General features: G+C 42.6%; 1 protein-coding gene across 1 annotated transcript in view; it reads left to right on the forward strand.

Annotated features, from left to right (window-relative positions):
* Positions 1 to 23,883, forward strand: part of GIPC2 (GIPC PDZ domain containing family member 2) — a 90,837-nt gene extending 66,954 nt beyond the window's left edge. The window contains exons 4-6 of the mRNA XM_073643950.1: positions 7,240 to 7,349; positions 9,438 to 9,519; positions 21,318 to 23,883. Of these exons, the coding sequence (XP_073500051.1) occupies positions 7,240 to 7,349; positions 9,438 to 9,519; positions 21,318 to 21,469 (344 nt within the window). The 3' untranslated portion in view covers positions 21,470 to 23,883. The remainder of the gene's footprint in view (positions 1 to 7,239; positions 7,350 to 9,437; positions 9,520 to 21,317) is intronic.
* The last annotated feature ends 1,612 nt before the right edge of the window (positions 23,884 to 25,495 follow it).

A 25,495-nucleotide genomic window follows, 5' to 3' on the forward strand; every position in this document is an offset into this window, starting at 1 on the left:
TACTTTCTAGAAAGTTTTATATCACAGCCAAAAGTTTTATTCCTGGCTACAATGTCGTATACTGCTGCACAATGACATCCATGCTGCTGCTTCTTTCTAGTGACTGGTATATTGCACCCCAGAGCTGGATTCACAGCTACAATGTTCAGTACTGCTGCATATTGTCCAGCATACTGCTGCTTCTGAGCATAAGCTACATAAAGATAGGTGGGCTCCGACACCCGGGACCCCAACTGGTTATCAGTCTGCAGCCCCATCAGTGGCTGGATGTAACCAGCTGCATGCAGTGTTTAATGGCGTTTCTTTGGCACCGCAGCTCAGATCCAGTAGAAACAGATAGGAAATGAGCTCCTGTTCTGTAATCAGCCGTCAGTATTTGGAGCCATGCTGTTCTGGCTTTTTACACTGTTTAAGTTCTATTAAAAAGAAAACCTGAGCAGTTTTCATCCATTTTTGGTCAGCGTTTCCATTTCTACCGTCCGTGCGTCATCCAGTTTACTCGTATGAGATAAAATAGACTGATGGCGGTTTCCCAAGGTTCTCTCAGCAGCCGGTCAGTCAAAAATGTTCTGATCACAAATGCAACTTTTATGGCATTTGCGCGGCATCTATTATATTTTTGTGTAGAGCCATTCACTTGAATGGACAGGTCTCTGTTTTTATTGCTAATGATCCACAAAAAAAAAATTATCATGTGAAAATTCTAAAATAGACACTGGTTGTATCCCCCACCCAAAAAATGAAAGCATTGCGCACGTGAGGCTCAGACGTGTGAATGGGACTTTACATCCGGCTGCCAGTGTGGCTGTTAACAGCTGGCCAGTGGGGTCCTAAGTGTAGGACCCCAATGATCTGGTATTGATGAGGACAGGTCGTGCATATGTGTATTAAATGGAGTTCTGATCGGCTCCAAATTGTGCCAAAATTTGATTGCAAATAAGGTGAAGCAAGAAAAAGTATTTACGTTGTTTGGGAAAATGGATGAGGTCTAGTTCTAAGCTGTGTAAGTTTATGAAGATGATATAAATCTCTACTGCGGCGAAATGTAGCGCAAAACCTGAGGAGGCCGAGAACAACATGGGGCGCAAAGATCAAGGAACTGAGGTCCTATTATAGGCACAACATAGGAGGCCTCCACACAAGTGTCCTGCTGCCCATAGCAACCAATCACAGCTCAGCTTTCATCTCTGAAGTGGCTTTGGAAGAATGAATGCTGCGCTGTGATTGGTTTCTATGGGCGACATGGACAGTGTTAGTAACTGAGGCCTAGGTGTATTAGTTTCTATACATACAATACAGCATTACGTGGCTGTCATCCACATGATTAGCTGTGATCTATAAATCTACCATGTCTCCATTCTAGCACATCCGGGCGTTCATCGGCCTCCCCTTATCCTGCGGTAGGCAGGTGTAGAGCAGTAACTGATGACTGCAGGATCAGGTTACGCATAAGATTTGTAGTTTGTAACCATGGAGACACATGGGCCTGCATAGGACCTGCATATACCAAACGGTAGAAGTTTGTTTTTAAGGTAAAGTCTATTTACAAAGCGGCTTCTTCCTGTTGTGTGATGTGGATGTACGGCCATGTCGGCTGTGGGAGTGAGGAGCTGGGTTATACAGACGGCATGCGTCTCTAACAGCAGCGACCTAAGCTAGCGCTGATCACTGCTGTTTAACCACTTAATTGGGGTTTCAATCTATGATAGTGGCATTTAAGCGTCGCCTTTTCTGGTGCAATGCAATCGTGGGGTGCGAGTGAGTCGCCACGTCAGCCAAATGCCTCTTAAAGCCCCCCATCATATAATAATCTTTTTATTTATATAGCGCCTACATATTCTGCAGCGATTTATAATTCAGACAATTTACAGACATCATCATCACTGGGGCTCACAACCTACATTCCCTATCAGTCTTTGGAGTGAAGGAAACCGGAGAACCCGGAGGAAACCAACGCAAACACGGGGAGAACATACAGACTCCTTGCAGACGTTGTCCTTGGTGGGATTTGAACCCAGGACTCCAGCACTGCAAGGCTGCTAGCCACTGAGCCACCGTACAGTGCTAACTACTGAGCCATCATACAGTACTAACTACTGAGCCACCGTACAGTGCTAACTACTGAGCCACCGTACAGTGCTAACTACTGAGCCACCGTACAGTGCTAACTACTGAGCCACCATACAGTACTAACTACTGAGCCACCGTACAGTGCTAACTACTGAGCCACCGTACAGTGCTAACTACTGAGCCACCGTACAGTGCTAACTACTGAGCCACCATACAGTGCTAACTACTGAGCCACCGTACAGTGCTAACTACTGAGCCATCATACAGTGCTAACTACTGAGCCACCGTACAGTGCTAACTACTGAGCCACCGTACAGTGCTAACTACTGAGCCACCATACAGTGCTAACTACTGAGCCACCGTACAGTGCTAACTACTGAGCCACCATACAGTGCTAACTACTGAGCTACCGTACAGTGCTAACTACTGAGCCACCATACAGTGCTAACTACTGAGCCACCGTGCTGCCATTGCCATCTTTGTACACCTGTGAAGCCCACAAACAATCAAACAGGTTCAAGTCCTCTGGGAGACTAAAAATATTCTCTTTTTGCTGTGTCCGTAAAAGTCCGATCTATAAATATATAAATAATTAACCCGAATGGCATTAAAAAAAATCGGAACCCCCAAATTGTTGTTTTTCAAACCATTGTATGTACTTCAAAGTGGTATCAAGAAACCTGTCAGCTTGCCACGCAGAAAAAACTAGTCGTCACACAGCTCCATCCACTGACAAATAAAAAAGTTACGACAAAACAAGCAACTTTTTTTTTTCTTTTTTTTTTTACAAAGTTCTGAATTCCTGAGCCCCTACAATAACTAAATAACTATACAAGTTTGCTATTTCAGCTTTTGCACTGACCTGAGAAACCATTTTACCGGGTGATATATATTGCACAATGAATGCCATGAAAATGACCCCCCCCCCAAAAAAAATGAAATATGGAATTGTGTTTTTTTTTCACAATTTCACCCCATTTTGATTTTTTCCAATAATTTCCAGTACACTATATGGTAAAGTGTTTGCCATCATTAAAAGCTACAGCTTATCTCACAGAAAGTAAGTCCATTCAGCGATGTCAGCGTAAAAGTAAAAATTATTATGGGTTTTGAAAGAAGGGGAGGAAGAAATTAAAAAACTCAGGTCAGGTGATGATGACTTTTGTAGTTAAAATACAGGGGAAAAAAAAAAAGAAAATAAAAACTAAATGACTAGAGAAAAAAATTGAAAATCCAGCAATAATTCTACATTTATGTTACACAAATGTCAGTATAAAGTGAATAAAAGCAGAACCATTCGCCATCCTTTCCTCCGGACATGTAATGGCTCTGCCGGGGACGCTGACATTGATACGGTTACTTTATTCGCTATGGGTGGTTTCACAATGACAAAAATCTGCTTGCCATGGGCACGCTGCCCGCTTCCTTAAAAGCCTCCGGAGCGCTGCTCTGTGAAAGCTTTTGAAGGCTTTGGCCATGTAACAGTCCTGCACCCCAGGCCGTACTAAAAATATTGAGTGATACACATGTCGGCTCCATTCCAATCACATCTAAGATTTCCGGCATTAATTCATGCTGGCACATTCGATGACTCTGTGGTGACTTTAAAGGGGTTGTATTAGAATTAAAGGGCATAGCTGCTTTCTTTCAAAAACAGCGCCATCGCTGCCCACAGGTTGTACGTGGTATTGCAGCTTAGTCTTATTTACGTCAATGGAGCTGAACATGGACGGGTGTCGTGATGCTGTAAGGATGCGCAGCCTGTGTGCTACTGCGCCCCCTGCAGTATGTACTCGGCATACACTGACTCCCCAACAAGAAAGCAAATGACAGGACAGCGCTGCGTGGCTTTATTCACACTCTTCCAATATGGAGGCACTTGTACTATAAATATCGCACAACAGTAGAATTTTTCCGGCAATATATACAGTCTCTGGTATCTCCATCTTTCCTGGCACCTGAGGTCGTGTCGCCACTGATTCACCCCTTGACTTGAAGCCACTTGGTGACCCCACGCTCCAGGCCTCGGCACACTCTTAGGACCACTGCTCCAATGCTCTTCATGAGGATGACTGCTTTCCGCATTAGTTGCTCTCTGCATACCGGGCCCATTCTGGACGTTCACTCCAGGCCCTCGTTCTTACAGAGCCACTTATGCAAGCAGATGGTCCCCTCCCGGATCTCCAGCCTTCCCCTCCCGGATCTCCAGCCTTCCCCTCCCGGATCTCCAGCCTTCCCCTCCCGGATCTCCAGGCTTCCCCTCCCGGATCTCCAGGCTTCCCCTCCCGGATCTCCAGCCTTCCCCTCCCGGATCTCCAGCCTTCCCCTCCCGGATCTCCAGGCTTCCCCTCCCGGATCTCCAGGCTTCCCCTCCCGGATCTCCAGGCTTCCCCTCCCGGATCTCCAGGCTTCCACTCCGGGATCTCCAGGCTTCCCCTCCCGGATCTCCAGGCTTCTTCACCTGTCTTGGCCCACTGGCTCCTCTCATGTTGCTTGCTGGCTGTGCTCACCAGCTTCGGCTATGGCAGCTATTTCAGGTGGCAATACCCCTGGCACTGTTTCTCAGCTCTGCTCACCTAGACTTTGGCTGTTACAGCTTCTTCAGTCCACATGCTTTTGCTTTCCTTCCTTATCTCTTACTTTGTCACTGGGGAATATTCTCTACTGGGGTCCTCTCCTTTAGAAGGAAGCAGTTTGCTCCACCAGGGACAGTCACAGCGGCAATCTTCCCTCTTTATTCACTGCACTATAACAGATATTTCCACTACTCATTCATTAGGCACAGCCTCTGTGCTTTGCTTCACTCTACATGTTCTCTGCAGCGGGCAAAGTCCAGGGGAAACCCAGTCCCTATGTGACGTCGGCCACTCACACTGTCTGCCCAACCTCTCTTGGACAACAGACAGATTTTAAAGGGGTTCTCATGTGAAAATGGGTTATGACTAGAGATGAGCAGACCCCTTCGAAGTTCGGGTTCTGGTACCCAACCTGAACTTTTTTCCAAAGTTTGGTTTGGGTACTAGAACTGTACCAAACTTCAACCAGAACCCGAACTTCATTGAAAACAATGGAGACCCGGACTTCTGAATGAAAAAATTCTCTCTCTCTCTGCAATGGACTTCCCCTGGAACTCCAAGCATCGCAACGGACTTCCGGGGAAAGTCGGTGTTCTGCGTTTAGCACCAAACAGTAACTGTCAGGTACGATCGCCGAACATTTAAGTTTAGGTCCGCTCATCGCTAGTTATCACCTATCAATGGGATAAGTAAGAATGTGTTGATCGGTGGGGATCTGACCGCCGGGAGCGGCACCGTTTGGAAGAATTGGGAACTTTTATCCCCACTAGAAAGGAGCAGTAGTGTGCATGCTCGATCACCACTCCATTCACTCTCTACAGGGCTGCGACTGGCTATTTTGGCAGTTCCAGAGAGGAAAAATTAAGAGGTAATTGGGCATCCGACCAGCTGCTCTACTCTGTAATGGGAATAAAAGTTCCCCCTCGTGGATAAAAATTCCCCATTTTGCCGATCGGTGAGGATCCCAGAGGTGATCACCTTTCTTTCCAACAAACAGATAATTAAAAGATAGACAAGTTCACTGAACATAAGTCCTTGTCAGGGCTGGAAACAAATCTGACAGGTCATCATTTTCCTCTGTCAGTGTTGTGACCTGGCAATAAAGTTTAATGACTTATAGAAAAAAACCAAAGCAAAGAAACAATGCAAAATTGTATCTGTAACATGGCCAATATAGGCTATAGAGCCCACCTTCACCTTGGTATAAAGAAGCGCAGTGAAGGTAATGCAGAACTGAATGAAATCATCGTCTTATCAAAGGTTTTGATACTTTCTACTGATTTTACATTTCAATACTTCACAAGTTTTTAAATCTCTATTCTTTCAGTGGATAGAAGCGTTCTTGTTTCTATTCAGAGTCTGAAAACTTGTACAGATCTGATTTCAAAGTCTGATACAATTGTATCCAGTAAACTGAACACAATCCCCCCTTCTTCTTTTGAGGTCTTGATAGTTTTTGTTACGATGTATCAGTGGCGGTAAAGTATCTGGCAGCTCACAATGGATGGCTACAATTGTAACAAACCCTGAGCTTTAAAAAGCGGTAGTCCTATCTTTTCCAGCCTCGGTTCCTAATATATTTTATACATTTGGACGTATCTTTGTGATTAACTGATTGCCACATCACTAAACAGGTTTCTTAAAGATGTTAGAAATTTCACAATATTTCATCCTTACAGAATGTTTCTTATTATAGTCTAAATACAATCAATTCAATCAAACTGTCGTCCTTTACCGGAATAGAGAAAGCGTTACACAATGATGGGGAAAGCCAACACCATGTAATCACCCGCTGTGTGTTATCATAGCAGGAATCTGTCATTCTGGTCGCTGCATCATACGCAGTACAAGCCACCAATGCATTTAGTCCACGTCCTTATTGGCTTCTGCATACACAGAACATTTTAGCGCTATGTATCAGAAAGTGTGTGTGAATCCTGCCCTAGTGTAATACACAAGAAATATATGGTTTAGGTTGCTGACACCTACCGCTGCGATTACACACACGTTTACATTTTTATATTCTATCTGAACTCTATTTTCTTATATGGAGCTCCAAATCTCTTGCACAGTTATACAGTTAAAGGGAAACTGTCACCACTTTGGAGTTATCAGACCTCTACTATGGCCATACAGGGTATAGAAAAGTAAATCTATACGTACCTGTATGGCCCATAGTAGAGGTCTGATTGCAGAGAAAAGTGCTTTAATCAATTCTATTTTGTACAGGCTTGGCGTCCGGGGGACGGGAAGAAATCCCCGACTATGTGCTTAATATTCCCCCAAATCCCCGCCTGTATGCTAAATCATCATATGATAATATTCTGGCACCTTGCAGCCTCCACTAGAGGGAGCTCACTGCATATACATTAAACTAAAGAAAAACCTGTGTTCAGTGAGCTCCCCCTAGTGGTGGCTGCAGAATTTTGTAATTTAATGTCAATACAGAGGATTAGATGTTCTGTAAAATAAAAATGAAGCATATGTCCTCTTAACCCCCAATTATGTCCGAGAAAAATGAGATTTGATTACAGTCTTGTCTTAAGTGAATTAATAACCTTTAAAATAATTCTCATATCCTCTAATTTTCTAGAAATGATTAAACCAAGATCAAGAGGAGGAAAAACAACAGAAGGTAACATCTCTACTGGACGAGAGACCCTCCGGTTAAGATCTAAGGGTCCTGCTACTGTGGAAGAAATGGTAAGTTTTGTTTTCTGGATGCAAATCTATCTATCTATCTATTACCTACCTATTATCTGTCTATTATCTGTCTATTATCTGTCTGTTATCTATCTATTATCTATCTATTATCTATCTATCATCTATCATCTATTTATCTATTATCTATCTATCAATTATCTATCTATTATCTATCTATTATCTATCATCTATTATCTATCATCTATCTATTATCTATCTATTATCTATCTATCATCTATCTATCATCTATCTATTATCTATCTATCTATTATCAGCTATCTATTATCTATCTATTATCCATCTATTATCTATCTATTATCTATCATCTATCTATTATCTATCTAGTATCTATCTATTATCTATCTATTATCAATTATCTATCTATAATCTATCTATTATCTATCATCTATCTATTATCAATTATCTATCTATAATCTATCTATTATCAATTATCTATCTATTATCTATCTATTATCTATCTATCATCTATTTATCTATCTATTATCTATCTATTATCTGTCTATTATCTATCTATCATCTATTTATCTATCTATTATCTATCTATTATCTATCTATTATCTATCTATCATCTATTTATCTATCTATTATCTATCTATTATCTATCTATCTATCTATCTATTATCTATCTATCATCTATCATCTATCTATCTATTATCTATCTATTATCTATCTATTATCTATCTATCTATTATCCATCTATTATCTATCTATTATCTATCTATTATCTATCTATCATCTATCTATTATCTATCTATCATCTATCTATTATCTATCTATTATTTATCTATTATCTATCTATTATCAATTATCTATCTATTATCTATCTATTATCTATCTATTATCTATCTATCATCTATTTATCTATCTATTATCTATCTATCATCTATCTATCATCTATCATCTATTTATCTATCTATTATCTATCATCTATCTATCTATCTATTATCTATCTATTATCAATTATCTATCTATTATCTATCTATTATCTATCTATTATCTATCTATCATCTATTTATCTATCTATTATCTATCTATCATCTATCTATCTATCTATCTATCTATCTATCTATTATCTATCTATTATCTATCTATCTATTATCTATCTATTCTAAGTTCACCATTATAAGGCTTGACATTGCCTCTATAAGAGTATTGCTGTGACGTCCCGTGTATCTATCACAGTAACATTCCGATAATCCGCCATTATTATGACAACGGATGTGTCAGATTCTGAGACTTTTCCACAGCTTCGGTGTTGCTTTTCTAGGTCACTGTGTTCAATGTCTGTAAGAAAAGTAATGTCCTCTGCTAGTTCAGATGCAGGAGATAATCTGTTAGCACAGTCTGTACAGTGAATTCTGCCTCTGAGGACGATTGCTCTGGACCGTTAGTAATAAAATATAAAGAGTGGGATTAACATTGACTACAGTCAGTACAGGAAAAAGCCGGCATCTTTCTAATAATAATAATAATAATAATAATAATCTTTATTACCTATTTGCTTTTTTCCACTCATTTGCTCCCCAGACTCTTCCTGGTATGAAGAGCTGTCCATCAGATGTTTCCCCACTGCTGCTCCTTCTCCCCTCTCACAGCATGCTGTTTCATTGAATTACTGTGTGAGAAGCTGTAATCACAGCATGATGTCTCACAGAGAGACAGAAGCCATACTTACCCCCTGAATCCATCCATCCCACCCAGCACTACCCTCCCTATAGTGCCTGCTGGAGACGGAAGCAATGATGTGAAGACCACCTGACCTGATCGCTGGGGTCACTGATTGACTATAAGACCAGGTGACTGGTGATCATGACGTCATCTCTTCCGATCCATCAGAGACTCTTTGAGTGGCACTGCTAAGGTGGGAAGGGAAGGACTTTGGGTTTTGATGAGCGCTTGTGGTCAGTCCTGCCATTTGTTTTTGTATTTTATGCATTTTTCGCTATAGGGAATGGTGTTACAGTGTTCTTCACTCGTCTTGGCTTCCGAGAACCTCTTATTTTAGAAGCCGAGATGAAATCATCCATTTTCTGCCCTCACAGTCTGTTGCCTTTTTTAACCTTTTAGCCGACTGCATTGGAAGAAAAGGCAATCAAAAAAGTGGACGACCTTCTGGAGAGCTACATGGGCATCCGCGATATTGAGCTGGGTGAGTCTTTCGCTTTTTCCTCAGAGCAATGAGATTCAAAGGTCTCCATAATCCCGCTCTTATTACCGGCGCCCCTCTCCCCGGGAGCACGTTCAGCTCTGGGAATTGCTTTGCTTGTACCTATATGATTAATATATAGTTTTAGGCAATCTGGAGGTTTTGAAGGCGAAATACTGATCTTAGAAACGGTAAAATTGAGAAGAAGACGAGGAAAATTCCATTTATTATCCTTGCGAATACCTTGATTTTATAGCCTGCAGCAAGTCTGTTTTTTACGAGTACGTTATAGGGATTCGGGGCCAAGAGAAACACCGATCGTATCACAAATCAAATCCGACCTTTGAACTTGACAAATGATCCCGATAGTTGAGTAAACTTTCTTTCCAATCTGAACAGAAGACATAAACTCCGTCTGCCCGCACCTCCATCAAATATGTCTCAGATTAACCCCATCCCTCAGAACCTGAGGACTTGGCTTCGGGATGGTGGTTTCTACCTGAAACGTTGCGGTCAGGGCCAGCCGGAGTGATTGTTAGATGAGTTCCTGATGGGCGAGTGTTGTGTAAGCCGCAGAGACGACCTGAAACAAGACCATGTTACCAATCCTCGTTCCAAGTCTCCACATCTCACACATGGAAAGGATTTCGGGCTGGAAGGAGAATTTTTTGTATTTGTGTTGCCATTTGCTGATTCAGAGAGAAATAATTCACGCCGTCAGGTTGAAGACGGAGCTGAAATCAGACAATCTTCTATTGTTTAAAGGTTTTTTTTTTTTTTGTGTTAATTGTATTTATTTTTATTTTGACAATGGATTTGATGTTCATATCAAACAAAATTGGATTTTTCACAATACCGCTGGGGATTTTTTAGACTCATATATTTCTGTGTTCATGTGTAACGGGGGGGTAGGGTGGTAGTCATGGGCGAGTGTCGCAGTGTTTTCTACATCACCCCGACCCGCTACAGAAAAAGGGGGACGTGCTTGTGTAGCACCCTGAGGATTCGGCTGCTACAGGGGTATTGCACCTCAACCCAGAGGTGTGATATTCCACTCCCGGGTAAGGATGGAGTGTGGATCTGAGCTCGGTAGGCTGCATGCACTACACACATCCCATTTCCGAGGAACAGGCCGATGGTACTCCCACTAGAGAAATGTGCAGGTACGACCGAGTCTGTTCCTGGCTGGAGTGGGAGGGGGGTGGTACATCCCAAGTAGTGTAGGGGCAGATAGGGGGAGCAGCCTGGGAAAAGATAGGAGCTCATTGGGTGCTGGTCACCTGAGCTCACACATAGAGGGTGTATATAAGGTGGGCACCATCAAAGAACAGGGTCAGTCAGTCTGTCAGAGTAAGAAGCAGAGGAGGAGCAGAGAAGCCCCAGAGAGAGAGAGAGGAGAAGAAAGAGAGACCCAGAGGGGGAAACAGAAGAAAGGACTCTAAGACCCCAAATCCAATCCACGGGTGAAGAGTCGGCATCAGGGTACCGGAACCCAAGCTGGTGGGGGCAAAAACACACCCCAGCCAGAGACCGGAGGCCGTGGGCAGCGTCTGCCACGGCCACCCACCACATCCACCCCGAAGGCATACCACGTGGAGGGTCAGGGAACCCAAGGCCAAGGGTCTCCCAACAGAAGGCCCGAGGGAGCTGGACCTGGGTGGATCAATAGTGGGGACGGCCAGAGAAAGGACAGAAGGAGAGCTCAGGGTCACGCTCCGGACTTGCTTGGGGGTTGGCTGGATCCAGGACCTGGTGGATGCAGCACGGCTCGGGAGGTCACTTGAAGCTGGAGTGACCGGAACATCAGCAGTGAGTAAACACCCTTAACTGCATAACCCGACTCTGTCTTCCTTTAACATCTATGCTGCACCACCACAACCCCCATCCTCTGCACCTGACCCCCTGAGGCTATACCCCACCCGTTGGGGGTTATACCATCACAAGCTGCACCTATACCATCAGCCTCAGCGGACCCTGCTGCAGCGGCGGCCATAGTGACCGCAATACAACGGGTGGCGTAGTCGACAACAAAGAACTTAACAACATCTGTAGGACTGCCACATACAACTGAGTTTGACACCCTGGGCACGGACCGGGTCACTGCCACTCGGCGACTACAACTCCCATCTGATCCGGCTCCGGGTATTCCCCTAAAGAATATGGCCCAGGGGGTGCGTCACTTGTCCCTGGGTGTGTGTGCGGGGTGCTGTACTTTGGAAGTCTTTACTCACTTTCATCCTTGGGTCAGACGGGTGCAGATCTTCTGCGCTTTGAATAAAAGATGACACAGTTCTTTAAAAGCAAAACAGTCCAGTTTACTTGTTCAGCACGGCCTTAGAAACAGGGGATTACAGGTACAACACTTGCTGCAAAACAGGGCATTCACAGATGGTAAAACACAGTCACAATCCCCACACGGTGCTAGTCACGGCGTGACTCGGACCTAGGGGAAACTGCCTCTGGACTTTCTCTTGGGGAAGGTCCTGCTTCGCCCCACGGCTCCCAATACCTGACTCTAGCAGGGACTACCTCGCTTCTGAGGCTCCCTAGTCCGGGCACGTCCATTACTGCCTATCGCCTGGAAGAGGCCAGGATACACAAATTCAGGGGCGGACATATCATTGGTGCAACCTGTGCGGCCGCACAGGGGCCCAAGAGGTAAGGAGGCCCATTTATACCTCCATAGCAGGTGCAATTTTGCATTTTTAGGAGCTCTTGGGCTACAAAGGGCCCATGTATTGTTCTTGCACAGGGGCCCTTTTCTGTCTTTGTCCGCCAGTGCACAAATTGACCTTTAGAGTATAGATTAGGTGGTGTGCCCGTTGCTGTTAGTCCTCCTGGTTTCTCCCACACACACCCGTCTCTCTTCTTCCCTGTGCTCTCAGCACGTTTGTCCTTACTCACTGTTCCTTCTCTCAGCAATGAAAAAAATTGTGAGACAGTATTAAAGGAGTTGTCCAAAAGTAAAAAAAAAAAAAGAAAGAAAAAGATTGCACCCCTTTCACCCCTAAACAATTAGTACTTTCCCCTTTAGTGCCCCCTGATCCAGTGCAGAGGCTCTGGGGGTCTTCGTTTACAATGAAGTGATGTTGAGACGTGACCGGTGCAGCCCCCGTGAATCTTCCCCAGAGAGTCCGACAGGTCATGTGACTGCGACACTGTCACCCTGTGATGTCATCAGATGTCACACCCAGCGGACTTTAGAAGAAGTTGTATCTTTTAACCCTATCATCAGTGCAGATCTGGAGATAAATCCTGCAGTTTGGAGAATGTCACCTATGTGAAGGTCTCTCAGTTTCTGTAATAAATTACATTTATCTAAATTCATTCCCCTGTGGATTTGTGGAAACAGTTTCTGGAAGTTCACGTAGAAGTGATACAAGGACACAATCAGTGCAGTGAGCGGCCGGGGAAGGTGCGTCACCATTATTATTATCACTTCCATTATTCTGACATCTTGCAGTCATTTAGCGGAAACTGCTGAAGTATCTTTTTGTAATTTATTAGATCGTTTCCTGAGCGCTTTTTTGACGTTTTGGCCTCAAGCAGTTTTTCCAACGATTTTTGAGTCATTTTTTGGACTTTTTTTTTAACAATGAATTTTTCATTAGTGGTTTTTCAAGCAAAAACGCTGACAAAACGCTCAAAAAAAATTCCCGGGCATATCTTTATGTTTATTAATGAAGAGAGTTGTTTATTAATTGGGCATATTTGGAGCCTTCCCATTGGCTCGTATTGGAAAGTAAGGAGCCGAAAACACCTGAAGAATAATCAGCTCACTTTTTTTAACCGCTTGTCATCTTTGGAAACCTGAAGCTTAAAGGATACTTGAAAGACTGAACAAACGAAAAGAAAGTCGTGTTTACATAGGACTGCCTGTGTTCATTCTTTGGAGAATTTAGTGACAGTTTGTTAAGGTCGTTGATTAGATACGTTGTGACCCGTCTCCTTCTCAGGGAAATAGTTTACACGGTTAAACATTTGCTTTATTCTGGAAGTCTTACATTTCAGGCTTATAAAAGTGTTTATCTTTGGGATAAAGCTATAAAGAGTTTGTAACTTTTTCACTTCTGAAAGAATTACACAAATTCCTGTCTAGTTTTATTAGTTGAGCCCCCCTTCTTTTTCGTTTCCTCTCTTCCAGTGGGGTTGGTTCAGGACATTATTTGTTGTAATATAATACTCTATTTACACTTCTATGTAGCAAAATAAAATAATAAAAAAGGTACGTATTAAAATAAAGTTTAGCTAAACTTCCCACAGTCCGGAATATTAATCGTACACCTGCTGGATTATCAGCGCTGATCAGATTACTGTATCTATAGAGCATGGCTCCTCATTTTATAGGCTCATGGATAGTAAGAGCTGTACTGCTCTGCCACCTAGTGGTGGATGGTTGTGCATGCCGGTGCCAAATGTAGGCATTCTCCTCATATACAGTGCAGCCACAGTCTCCTTATATACTCTAGTCATGTTCTCCTCATATACAGTGCAGTCACATTCTCCTTATAGACAGCACAGCCACATGCTCCTCATATACAGTGCAGCCATATTCTCCTCATACACATACAGTGCAGACACATTCTTTCCATATACATTGCAGCCACAGTCTCCTTATATACATTGCAGCCACATGCTAAGCCATACAAAGGGAATGTCACATGCCTGAATAAACATTACATTTTCCTCATATATAGTTCCAACCACAGACCCTTCCTATATTGTACTCAACAGCCACATGCCCCCTATATTAGTCAGCCACATGCCCCCTATATTAGTCAGTCCCTGCCCCCTATATTAGTCAGCCCCTGCCCCCTTATATTAGTCAGCCCCTGCCCCCCTATATTAGTCATCCACATGCCCCCTATATTAGTCAGCCCCTGCCCCCCTATATTAGTCAGCCCCTGCCCCCCTATATTAGTCAGCCACATGCCCCCCTATATTAGTCAGCCACATGCCCCCCTATATTAGTCAGCCACATGCCCCCCTATATTAGTCAGCCACATTCCCCCCTATATTAGTCAGCCACATTCCCCCCTATATTAGTCAGCCCCTGCCCCCCTATATTAGTCAGCCCCGGCCCCCCTATATTAGTCAGCCACATGCCCCCTTATATTAGTCAGCCCCTGCCCCCTTATATTAGTCAGCCCCTGCCCCCTTATATTAGTCAGCCCCTGCCCCCTATATTAGTCAGCCACATGCCCCCTATATTAGTCAGCCACATGCCCCCTATATTAGTCATCCACATGCCCCCTATATTAGTCAGCCCCTGCCCCCCTATATTAGTCAGCTACATGCCCCCCCTATATTAGTCAGCCACATGCCCCCCTATATTAGTCAGCCCCATGCCCCCTATATTAGTCAGCCCCTGCCCCCTTATATTAGTCAGCCCCTGCCCCCTTATGTTAGTCAGCCACATGCCCCCTATATTAGTCAGCCCCTGCCCCCCTATATTAGTCAGCCCCTGCCCCCTATATTAGTCAGCCCCTGCCCCCCTATATTAGTCAGCCACATGCCCCCTATATTAGTCAGCCACATGCCCCCTATATTAGTCAGCCACATGCCCCCCTATATTAGTCAGCCACATGCCCCTCTATATTAGTCAGCCCCTGCCCCCCTATATTAGTCAGGCACATGCCCCCCTATATTAGTCAGCCCCTGCCCCCCTATATTAGTCATCCACATGCCCCCTCTTAGTCAGCCACATGCCCCCCTATATTAGTCAGCCCCTGCTCCCCTATATTAGTCGGCCCCTGCTCCCCTATATTAGTCAGCCCCTGCCCCCTTATATTAGTTAGCCCCTGCCCCCTTATGTTAGTCAGCCCCTGCCCCCTATATTAGTCAGCCCCTGCCCCCTATATTAGTCAGCCACATGCCCCCTATATTAGTCAGCCCCTGCCCCCCTATATTAGTCAGCCCCTGCCCCCTTATATTAGTCAGCCCATGCCCCCTATATTAGTCAGCCACATGCCCCCTATATTAGTCAGCCACATGCCCCCTTATATTAGTCAGCCCCTGCCCCCTTATGTTAGTCAGCCCCTGCCCCCCTATATTAGTCAGCCCCTGCCCCCTATATTAGTCAGCCCCTGCCCCCCTATATTAGTCAGCCCCTGCCCCCCTATATTAGTCAGCCACATGCCCCCCTTTATTAGTCAGCCCCTGCCCCCCTATATTAGTCAGCCCCTGCTCCCCTATATTAGTCAGTCCCTGCTCCCCTATATTAGTCAGCCCCTGCTCCCCTATATTAGTCGGCCCCTGCTCCCCTATATTAGTCAGCCCCTGCCCCCTATATTAGTTGGCCCCTGCTCCCCTATATTAGTCAGCCCCTGCTCCCCTATATTAGTCAGCCCCTGCCTCTCTATATTAGTCAGCCCCTGCCCCCCTATATTAGTCAGCCCCTGCCCCCTATATTAGTCGGCCCCTGCTCCCCTATATTAGTCAGCCCCTGCTCCCCTATATTAGTCAGCCCCTGCTCCCCTATATTAGTCAGCCCCTGCTCCCCTATATTAGTCAGCCCCTGCTCCCCTATATTAGTCAGCCACTTGCCCCCTATATTAGTCAGCCCCTGCCCCCCTATATTAGTCAGCCCCTGCCCCTCTATATTAGTCAGCTACATGCCCCCCTATATTAGTCAGCCCCTGCCCCCCTATATTAGTCAGCCCCTGCTCCCCTATATTAGTCAGCCCCTGCCCCCCTTATATACAGTGTCACATCACACTGGGTAACTGCCACCTGCCCCCCATAACTTCCAGTCATCATCCTCCCCCGCCCTCCCCATTTTCTTCTCGGGATCAGTCAGAGTGATGCTGCCGCCTGCGCTCTGCTCGATCGGCAAAGAAAAGTGTCAGCAGGAGTTTTATCGCGTTCCACGGTTTGTGCTCGGTGGACACCTTGTCGGTGGGACGTTCTTCTCCTCCATGGCGTCTTCACGGCTGATTCTTCAGTAGTTGCTCTGTTCTTGCTGCTACTTTTAATGATCTGCAGAGAATGGCTTCTGCCCGCCGAGCTTCAGGTGCCCGGGTCAATGACTGGCACTGCGCTATCTGTTCTGGCGTAATGACATTACTGCAGTCAAGGATCTCACATGGAGCATTGAACTCGTCTTGGTCCCAAGATCACTTAAGATGGGAAGAGGTGACATTAAGCAGCTAATGAGCAGCGAATCGAAGATGTTGAATGGAATTTCTGTAAATCATCTCTTTATAATCTGGTGTTTTGTAAAACGTCTTCATTTAATGTGATGTTGCTGCACTTACAGATCCGTGATGCCAGGAGACTGTGATTTAATCGCATTAATACGTTTACTCTGAGCAGTTGAGAATTGTCTTATAGGAACGCTTCTTCTCTGTACGTAACGTCGGCAGCGATCGCTGCAGTTACAGAGACTCCGAGACTTCTGGGGTCTCAGCTTTTATTTCTGATGCAGAGCTCCAAATCCCCTGCATATAAATGAAGAGAAAAAATCTAGGTGCCTGCTGACACCACTAGGGGGAGCTTGTGAGTGAACTGCATACTGTCCTTCCATTGACCTCCATAATAAATCTGTATGCAGGAAGCTGCTCTCCTGGTGGCGGCTGCAGCACCGAATGTTGGAGAAAAGTAACATGGCGATAAAAACGTGCTCCCTAATTGATAGTGTTGACCCTCAGCTCGGGGCCTGGCGGAGCATCGCTTGTCTGTATGCAGTCACCTGTGGTTGTGATCGGCCATTATAAAAGTGTTAGAACCTGATCTGAAATGATTTTTAGGACTCAGCATAATATAGAAGGCGGTTATTACATGGCATTATGATGTCTGTGTTCAGCAGTATTACATGGGCTGTATATGGCGGCATTATGATGTCTGTGTTCAGCAGTATTACATGGGCTGTGTATGGCGGCATTATGATGTCTGTGTTCAGCAATATTACATGGGCTGTATATGGCGGCATTATGATGTCTATGTTCAGCAGTACTACATGGGCTGTGTATGGCGGCATTATGATGTCTGTGTTCAGCAGTATTACATGGGCTGTGTATGGCGGCATTATGATGTCTGTGTTCAGCAGTATTACATGGGCTGTGTATGGCGGCATTATGATGTCAGTGTTCAGCAATATTGCATGAGCTGTGTATGGCGGCATTATGATGTCTGTGTTCAGCAGTATTACATGGGCTGTGTATGGCGGCATTATGATGTCTGTGTTCAGCAATATTGCATGGGCTGTGTATGGCGGCATTATGATGTCTGTGTTCAGCAGTATTACATGGGCTGTCTATGGCGACATTATGATGTCTGTGTTCAGCAGTATTACATGGGCTGTGTATGGTGGCATTATGATGTCTGTGTTCAGCAGTATTACATGGGCTGTGTATGGCGGCATTATGATGTCTGTGTTCAGCAATATTACATGGGCTGTATATGGCGGCATTATGATGTCTGTGTTCAGCAGTACTACATGGGCTGTGTATGGCGGCATTATGATGTCTGTGTTCAGCAGTATTACATGGGCTGTGTATGGCGGCATTATGATGTCTGTGTTCAGCAGTATTACATGGGCTGTGTATGGCGACATTATGATTTCTGTGTTCAGCAGTATTACATGGGTTATGTTTGGTGGCATTATGATGTCTGTGTTCAGCAGTATTACATGGGCTGTGTATGGCGGCATTATGATGTCTGTGTTCAGCAGTATTACATGGGTTATGTTTGGCGGCATTATGATGTCTGTGTTCAGCAGTATTACATGGGCTGTATATGGCGGCATTATGATGTCTGTGTTCAGCAGTATTACATGGGCTGTGTATGGCGGCATTATGATGTCTGTGTTCAGCAGTATTACATGGGTTATGTTTGGCGGCATTATGATGTCTGTGTTCAGCAGTATTACATGGGCTGTGTATGGCGGCATTATGATGTCTGTGTTCAGCAGTATTACATGGGCTGTGTATGGCGGCATTATGATGTCTGTGTTCAGCAGTATTACATGGGCTGTGTATGGCAGCATTATGATGTCTGTGTTCAGCAGTATTACATGGGCTGTGTATGGCGGCATTATGATGTCTGTGTTCAGCAGTATTACATGGGCTGTATATGGCAGCATTATGATGTCTGTGTTCAGCAGTATTACATGGGTTATGTATGGCGGCATTATGATGTCTGTGTTCAGCAGTATTACATGGGTTATGTATGGCGGCATTATGATGTCTGTGTTCAGCAGTATTACATAGGCTGTATATGGCGGCATTATGATGTCTGTGTTCAGCAGTATTACATGGGCTGTATTTGGCAGCATTATGATGCCTGTGTTCAGCAGTATTACATGGGTTATGTATGGTGGCAGCATTATGATGTCTGTGTTCAGCAGTATTACATGGGCTGTGTATGGCAGCATTATGATGTCTGTGTTCAGCAGTATTACATGAGCTGTATATGGTGGCATTATGATGTCTGTGTTCAGCAGTATTACATAGGCTGTATATTGCAGCATTATGATGTCTGTGTTCAGCAGTATTACATGTACTACATGTGGTTTTATTAGGTGGCCTGTTTATAAGTGGTCTGTGAATAATGGTGTTACATGGGGCTACATATGATGAAATTACATGGACTGTGTATAGTAGCATTATTTGCTCTGTTTATGGCAGTATTACGTGAACTGTATATTGGTATTATATGGGCTGTATATAGTGGCATTATTTGCTCTGTGTATGGCAGTATTACGTGAACTGTATATTGGTATTATATGGGCTGTATATAGTGGCATTATTTGCTCTGTGTATGGCAGCATTACATGGACTGTATATTAGTATTATATGGGCTGTATATAGTAGCATTATTTGTTCTGTGTATGACAGCATTACATGGACTGTATATTGGTATTATATGGACTGTGTATAGTAGCATTATTTGCTCTGTGTATGGCAGCATTACATGGACTGTATATTGGCATTATATGGGCTGTATACGGTGGTATTATGTGGCCTGTGTGCACTATGTTGATGGGACTGTGTAGGTTCTGTACAGCTGTATGACTGATAGCGGTACTATGTATGCCGTACACATCAGTATTACATAGGCTGCATACCTATGATGCGGCTCTGTTCAGTGTTACTGTCGGCTTCCTATGGCGCACAGGACTTTACTTATATTGTTGCTTATTACATTAGTTATCGCTTGTACCTAAATATCAGTATTTTGCGCCTCTTCACTATTTCTGGAAACTCAAGGGCACAGTATCCTCTATGTGAGTTACGCCGGTCTCGTCATTACACTGGAGAGCCTATTACCTCACCGAAATCTTGTTTTTCCTGTAAGATTAAGGGATATTAATACAAGCGAGGTCATCGCTGGTCTTTCTTCTGCTAAATTTAGCTGAGATGACACATCTCATGGTGACTGTATCTGACTTCAGACGACAACAATCATTGCGTACATCACTAATAAATGCGCAATATACTGTATTTATAAATCTTTATTGAAAATTTTTTGTACAAGACCATCTACCACAATACATGAAATAAAAACATTTAAAAATAGGCAAAACATTGCTCTATACAGTATCAAAAGTAGGGGGAAGAGATATCAATGTGTTCGTTACAAGTAATGACCCCCTTGAACCCGCAGGTAAATATGGACTCATTGGCTGCAGCAAAATGCATCATAGGTACATTGCACCAATACACTGCCACCTAGTGGCCAGCGTGTCATGAAAAAAAATAATAAAACAATAAACATAAAATGAGGGGCTCGATTCATCATTTGCTCTTTATTTAAAGTCACTTTCCATTTTTGTCTTGTGGTTTTTGTTGCCATTTGTAGCACCAAGTTCTTTAATATAGCGCATAGGGGTTTATAAATTTGCGCATTACCAAAAATGCTCTTTTATTTTTGTCTGTTTAAAAATGAGCAAGCAAAGTGAAAAAATCTGTTAAAATGTCGATGGCAACTCTTATATTTGTGCCAAAATTTCTGGCGTATAAAAAAAAGATCACTCTGGGGGTTGTGTCCAAATTTTGCAACTTTTTTTAAAAAGTCAGAAATATTGAATTGGCCGCGAATATCTGAATTACAAAAAAACTGAAAAAAAACAGACAAACAAGTATTGAACGTAATGTTCAAAATAGGAGCAAAACAAAAAGCCAAAAAAGAAAAAAAAAAATAGACAAATAACAGGCGCAAGTGCAAAAATGAATCGGGCCCAAAAGTTTTTAATAGGCTGCACAACCAGATGCCGTATTATGCGGGTGATGTGGGAGTTTGTAACTTTTTATTTTTCCCTTTTTTTTATGTTTTATACTTATTGTAACTTTTTATTTTTCCCTTTTTTTTATGTTTTATACTTATTGTAACTTTTTATTTTGCCCTTTTTTTATGTTTTATACTTATTGTAACTTTTTATTTTGCCCTTTTTTTATGTTTTATACTTATTATAACTTTTTATTTTGCCCTTTTTTATGTTTTATACTTATTGTAACTTTTTATTTTGCCCTTTTTTTATGTTTTATACTTATTGTAACTTTTTATTTTGCCTTTTTTTATGTTTTATACTTATTGTAACTTTTTATTTTTCCCTTTTTTTATGTTTTATACTTATTGCAACTTTTTATTTTGCCCTTTTTTATGTTTTATACTTATTGTAACTTTTTATTTTTCCCTTTTTTTATGTTTTATACTTATTGTAACTTTTTATTTTGCCCTTTTTTATGTTTTATACTTATTGTAACTTTTTATTTTTCCCTTTTTTTATGTTTTATACTTATTGTATGTATTTTTTTTAATGCTGCTTTTTTTTTTTCTTCTTTCTACTTTTTCATCCTCAGCTGCGACCATGGTGGAAGCCGGACGGGACAAGAATAATCCGGATGAGTTTGCGGTGGCCTTGGATGAAGCCCTCGGAGACTTTGCTTTTCCTGACGAGTTTGTCTTTGATGTCTGGGGAGCGATCGGAGATGCGAAACAAGGACGTCTTTAACGTGAAAAACCCAACATTTCCAATCCAGTTTAATTACTGCTGAGCACATGACTGTGACCATAATTTTAATAATCGCGGAGGATCCACTAATTCCACCAAGCAAAGTTTATATTTGTACATACGTCTCGATGAATAAACTGTGCACTTCTGACCTGTGAGCGTGAACCGCCGGCACCACGTGTGACCATGCGCTCGGCTACCACTAATGTACATACTGTTTAAAGGGCATGTCCACATTGGCACACACTGTGTGTATATAAACTGCGCTGTGAGCATGGAATTAAAAGGGTTGTCCAGGACTAGAAAAACATGAACGCCATCAATCCAAAAACAGCACCACTCCTGTCCACAGGTTGTGAATGGTATTGCATCTCAGCTCCATTTTCTTCAGGGACGCTCAGATGTAATAGCAGCCCAACCCATGGATGCATGGCTAGTAATTTCAGGGCCAGTGAAAACACAGCTGGATGTCATGTTTGAAAATTATTAAGGTTACACATGACTATGAGGGTCCGATTATTTTTTACTTAAATGCATGTAATTCGGGCTACAAATTATTTTTGCAATTGGGTCTCGTTAAAAAATTTGCACCATTTGGCTTTTACAGGCTGTTTCCCTGAATATTGCTGGATGCAGAATAACTGAACAGAGGATCCGTCAGTGAGCGCCTTCTGACTGGCAGTTTGTAAATCTTTTATGTGTCTTTTTCTGAGCTCTTCTCAGCTGATTTATGACCACATCAAGGTTCAGCTAAACTTTGATGGGGTCTGTAGTCGTAAATCCGCACAGAGGAGTTCAGAAAATGATAAACCAACAAATTGTATCGAAAAAATAGGCAATGATGTCAAATAAATCACTTTAATAATGTGTCAAAATCTCATTCATGGGGAGGCAAAGGATTTCAATGAAAGGACTGAAGACATGATACTTACCAGAAAGGCACAACCACAGCCTCCTCACACCACTCCGACGCGCGTTTCGCTTCCGCTTCATCAGGCATTCAGAAAATGACAGAAAGAGTTATATAACAGCTCACTGATGTATTCTCAGTTAACTCGTTGCCGCCAGCATTGTGAAAACCCTGTTAAAAAGCCAAATGGTGCAACATTTTTAGTTGAAACGTATTTGCAAAAATTATTTGAGGCCAAGATATTTGCAGTTCAGTTAAAAATAATTTGCCCCCATAAATATCCATATTTGACGATACATTTATTTTCTACTTTACGTAAAGGGATTTTACGCTGATCAGATGATGTTTCAGTCATTTCTGTTATATCACCCAGCGCCATATTGGTGCAATTTTCTTGTCATTTCTGTAGCTATCAATAGTAGTAAAGTATAAAGTTGTAGTGTGTGTGTGGAGGGAAGGGGCTAGAAAAGATTTGACATGACTCCTCTTTTTCTTTTTTAAATCCCAGTTTTATCCAAAAATATAAAAAGGAAAATAAAAAAACCTACAGCAAAACTGCACTGTGTGGATGAGCCTAAAAAAAAGTTTCAAGGGCATCTGAGTTTAAACTAGTTATTAAAGGGAATGTTTCCTTGGCTTGTAATCCATTAGTCGACGTATCCATTCAGCAGAAGAAAGCCGCACCCACACTCGGAACAGCTTTGCAGCACTGCTGTAAAGAAGTACGTCACATGATGCATCTTCTTCCCTAAAACAGTTGAGAGGACGACTTGTTTCTTCTTGCCTATTGCTTGTTGTCTTATAGGAGTATTTAGTGGGTTACACTGTGTTATGCCCAAAGCAGGGACTGCATGAATCAGAGATTTTTCTATTTTTTTTGGCAAGTTTGCATCATGCGGTGCCTCTTTAGACCCTCCGGAGTTTTTCTTTAATCTTGTTGAGCCCTCGAGTTTTTATCCCCGGATCCAAATTTTCTAATGAAGCGCTACCTGTAAGTGGAGACTGAAAGATGTAATTTTATATGTAGATATTTTATACACAAATACCCACAAATCATCCAACAAAATGTTGTTTTTTTTTGTTATTGTTTAGAGTGTATATGATTCATGAACACCAACCATCATTTAAAGGGATTTTCCAGAACTATTCATTGATAACCTATCAGGCCAAAGGCCATCAAAGTGCGATAAAAAAGATCCAAACCCCGGGACTGTAACTGATCAGCACAAATAAGGCGGGAGGATCTCCACTGATCGCCCACAAGGATGGGTCATGAGTGGGGATCCTGGCGATCAGGATGGATCAGACCACTGATCAGGATAGTTAATCAATAGATATTCCTGGAAAACGTAAGCTTAAAGCAGTTTTCTCATCTATCTGACGCTTATTTCACAGATTCACTGTTTTACCTGATTTTCATTTGTATAAATCACTGCTTGAAATATTAAGTTATATATTTTTGTTGGAATATGACCGAAACAAATAAAAAAATATATAAACTTGGCGATTTGGTGAAATTTTGGTAAAAACGCAACTATTGCTGGAGGATGAAGTCTATTTGATAATTTCAATGAAGATCCAGGGGTAAAACCTTCCAAGCAGCTCATATTGGATCACTTTATCACATGCTGATAGGTTATAGAAACGTCACGGCACAAGGTAATTCTTCATTATAACGCTGATTCTAAGCAAGTTAAATATACAAAATTATGTCTAGACACATATATTTAAATGTTGAAAATTATAGAAATCACAATTTTTGGTGAAAACAGTAATATAGTAGTTATATTCTTGTACATAGGAGCAGTATTATAGTAGTTATATTCTTGTACATAGGAGCAGTATTATAGTAGTTATATTCTTGTACATAGAAGCAGTATTATAGTAGTTATATTCTTGTATATAGGGGCAGTATTATAGTAGTTATAATCTTGTCTATAGGAGCAGTATTATAGTAGTTATATTCTTGTACATAGGAGGCAGTATTATAGTAGTTATTCTTGTACATAGGAGCAGTATTATAGTAGTTATATTCTTGTACATAGGAATAGTATTATAGTAGTTATATTCTTGTATATAGGAGCAGTATTATAGTAGTTATATTCTTGTACATAGGTGCGGTATTATAGTAGTTATATTCTTGTATATAGGAGGCAGTATTATAGTAGTTATATTCTTGTACATAGGGGGCAGTATTATAGTAGTTATATCCTTGTACATAGGAGCAGTATTATAGTAGTTATATTCTTGTACATAGGAGCAATATTATAGTAGTTATATACTTGTATATAGGAGCAGTATTATAATAGTTATATTCTTCTTACACTGCTCAAAAAAATAAAGGGAACACTGAAATAACACATCCTAGATCTGAATGAATGAAATATTCTCATTGAATACTTTGTTCTGTGCAAAGTTGAATGTGCTGACAACAAAATCACACAAAAATCATCAATGGAAATCACATTTATTAACCAATGGAGGCCTGGATTTGGAGTCACCCCCAAAATTAAAGTGTAAAAACACACTACAGGCTGATCCAACTTTGAAGTAATGTCCTTAAAACAAGTCAAAATGAGTCTCAGTATTGTGTGTGACCTCCACGTGCCTGTATGACCTCCCTACAATGCCTGGGCATGCTCCTGATGAGGTTGCGGATGGTCTCCTGTGGGATCTCCTCCCAGACCCGGACTAAAGCATCCGCCAACTCCTGGACAGTCTGTGGTGCAATGTGACGTTGGTGGATGGAGCGAGACATGATGTCCCAGATGTGCTCAATCGGATTCAGGTCTGGGGAACGGGCGGGCCAGTCCATAGCTTGCCTTCATCTTGCAGGAACTGCTGACACACTCCAGCCACATGAGGTCTGGCATTGTCCTGCATTAGGAGGAACCCAGGGCCAACCGCACCAGCATATGGTCTAACAAGGGGTCTGAGGATCTCATCTCGGTACCTAATGGCAGTCAGGCTACCTCTGGCGAGCACATGGAGGGCTGTGCGGCCCTCCAAAGAAATGCCACCCCACACCATTACTGACCCACTGCCAAACCGGTCATGCTGAAGGATGTTGCAGGCAGCAGATCGCTCTCCACGGCGTTTCCAGACTCTGTCACGTC

Source organism: Phyllobates terribilis, unplaced genomic scaffold, assembly GCF_046119375.1.
Source record: "Phyllobates terribilis strain yellow unplaced genomic scaffold, ASM4611937v1 Scaffold_8__6_contigs__length_399053987, whole genome shotgun sequence".
In the NCBI taxonomy this organism is placed as follows: Eukaryota; Metazoa; Chordata; class Amphibia; order Anura; family Dendrobatidae; genus Phyllobates; species Phyllobates terribilis.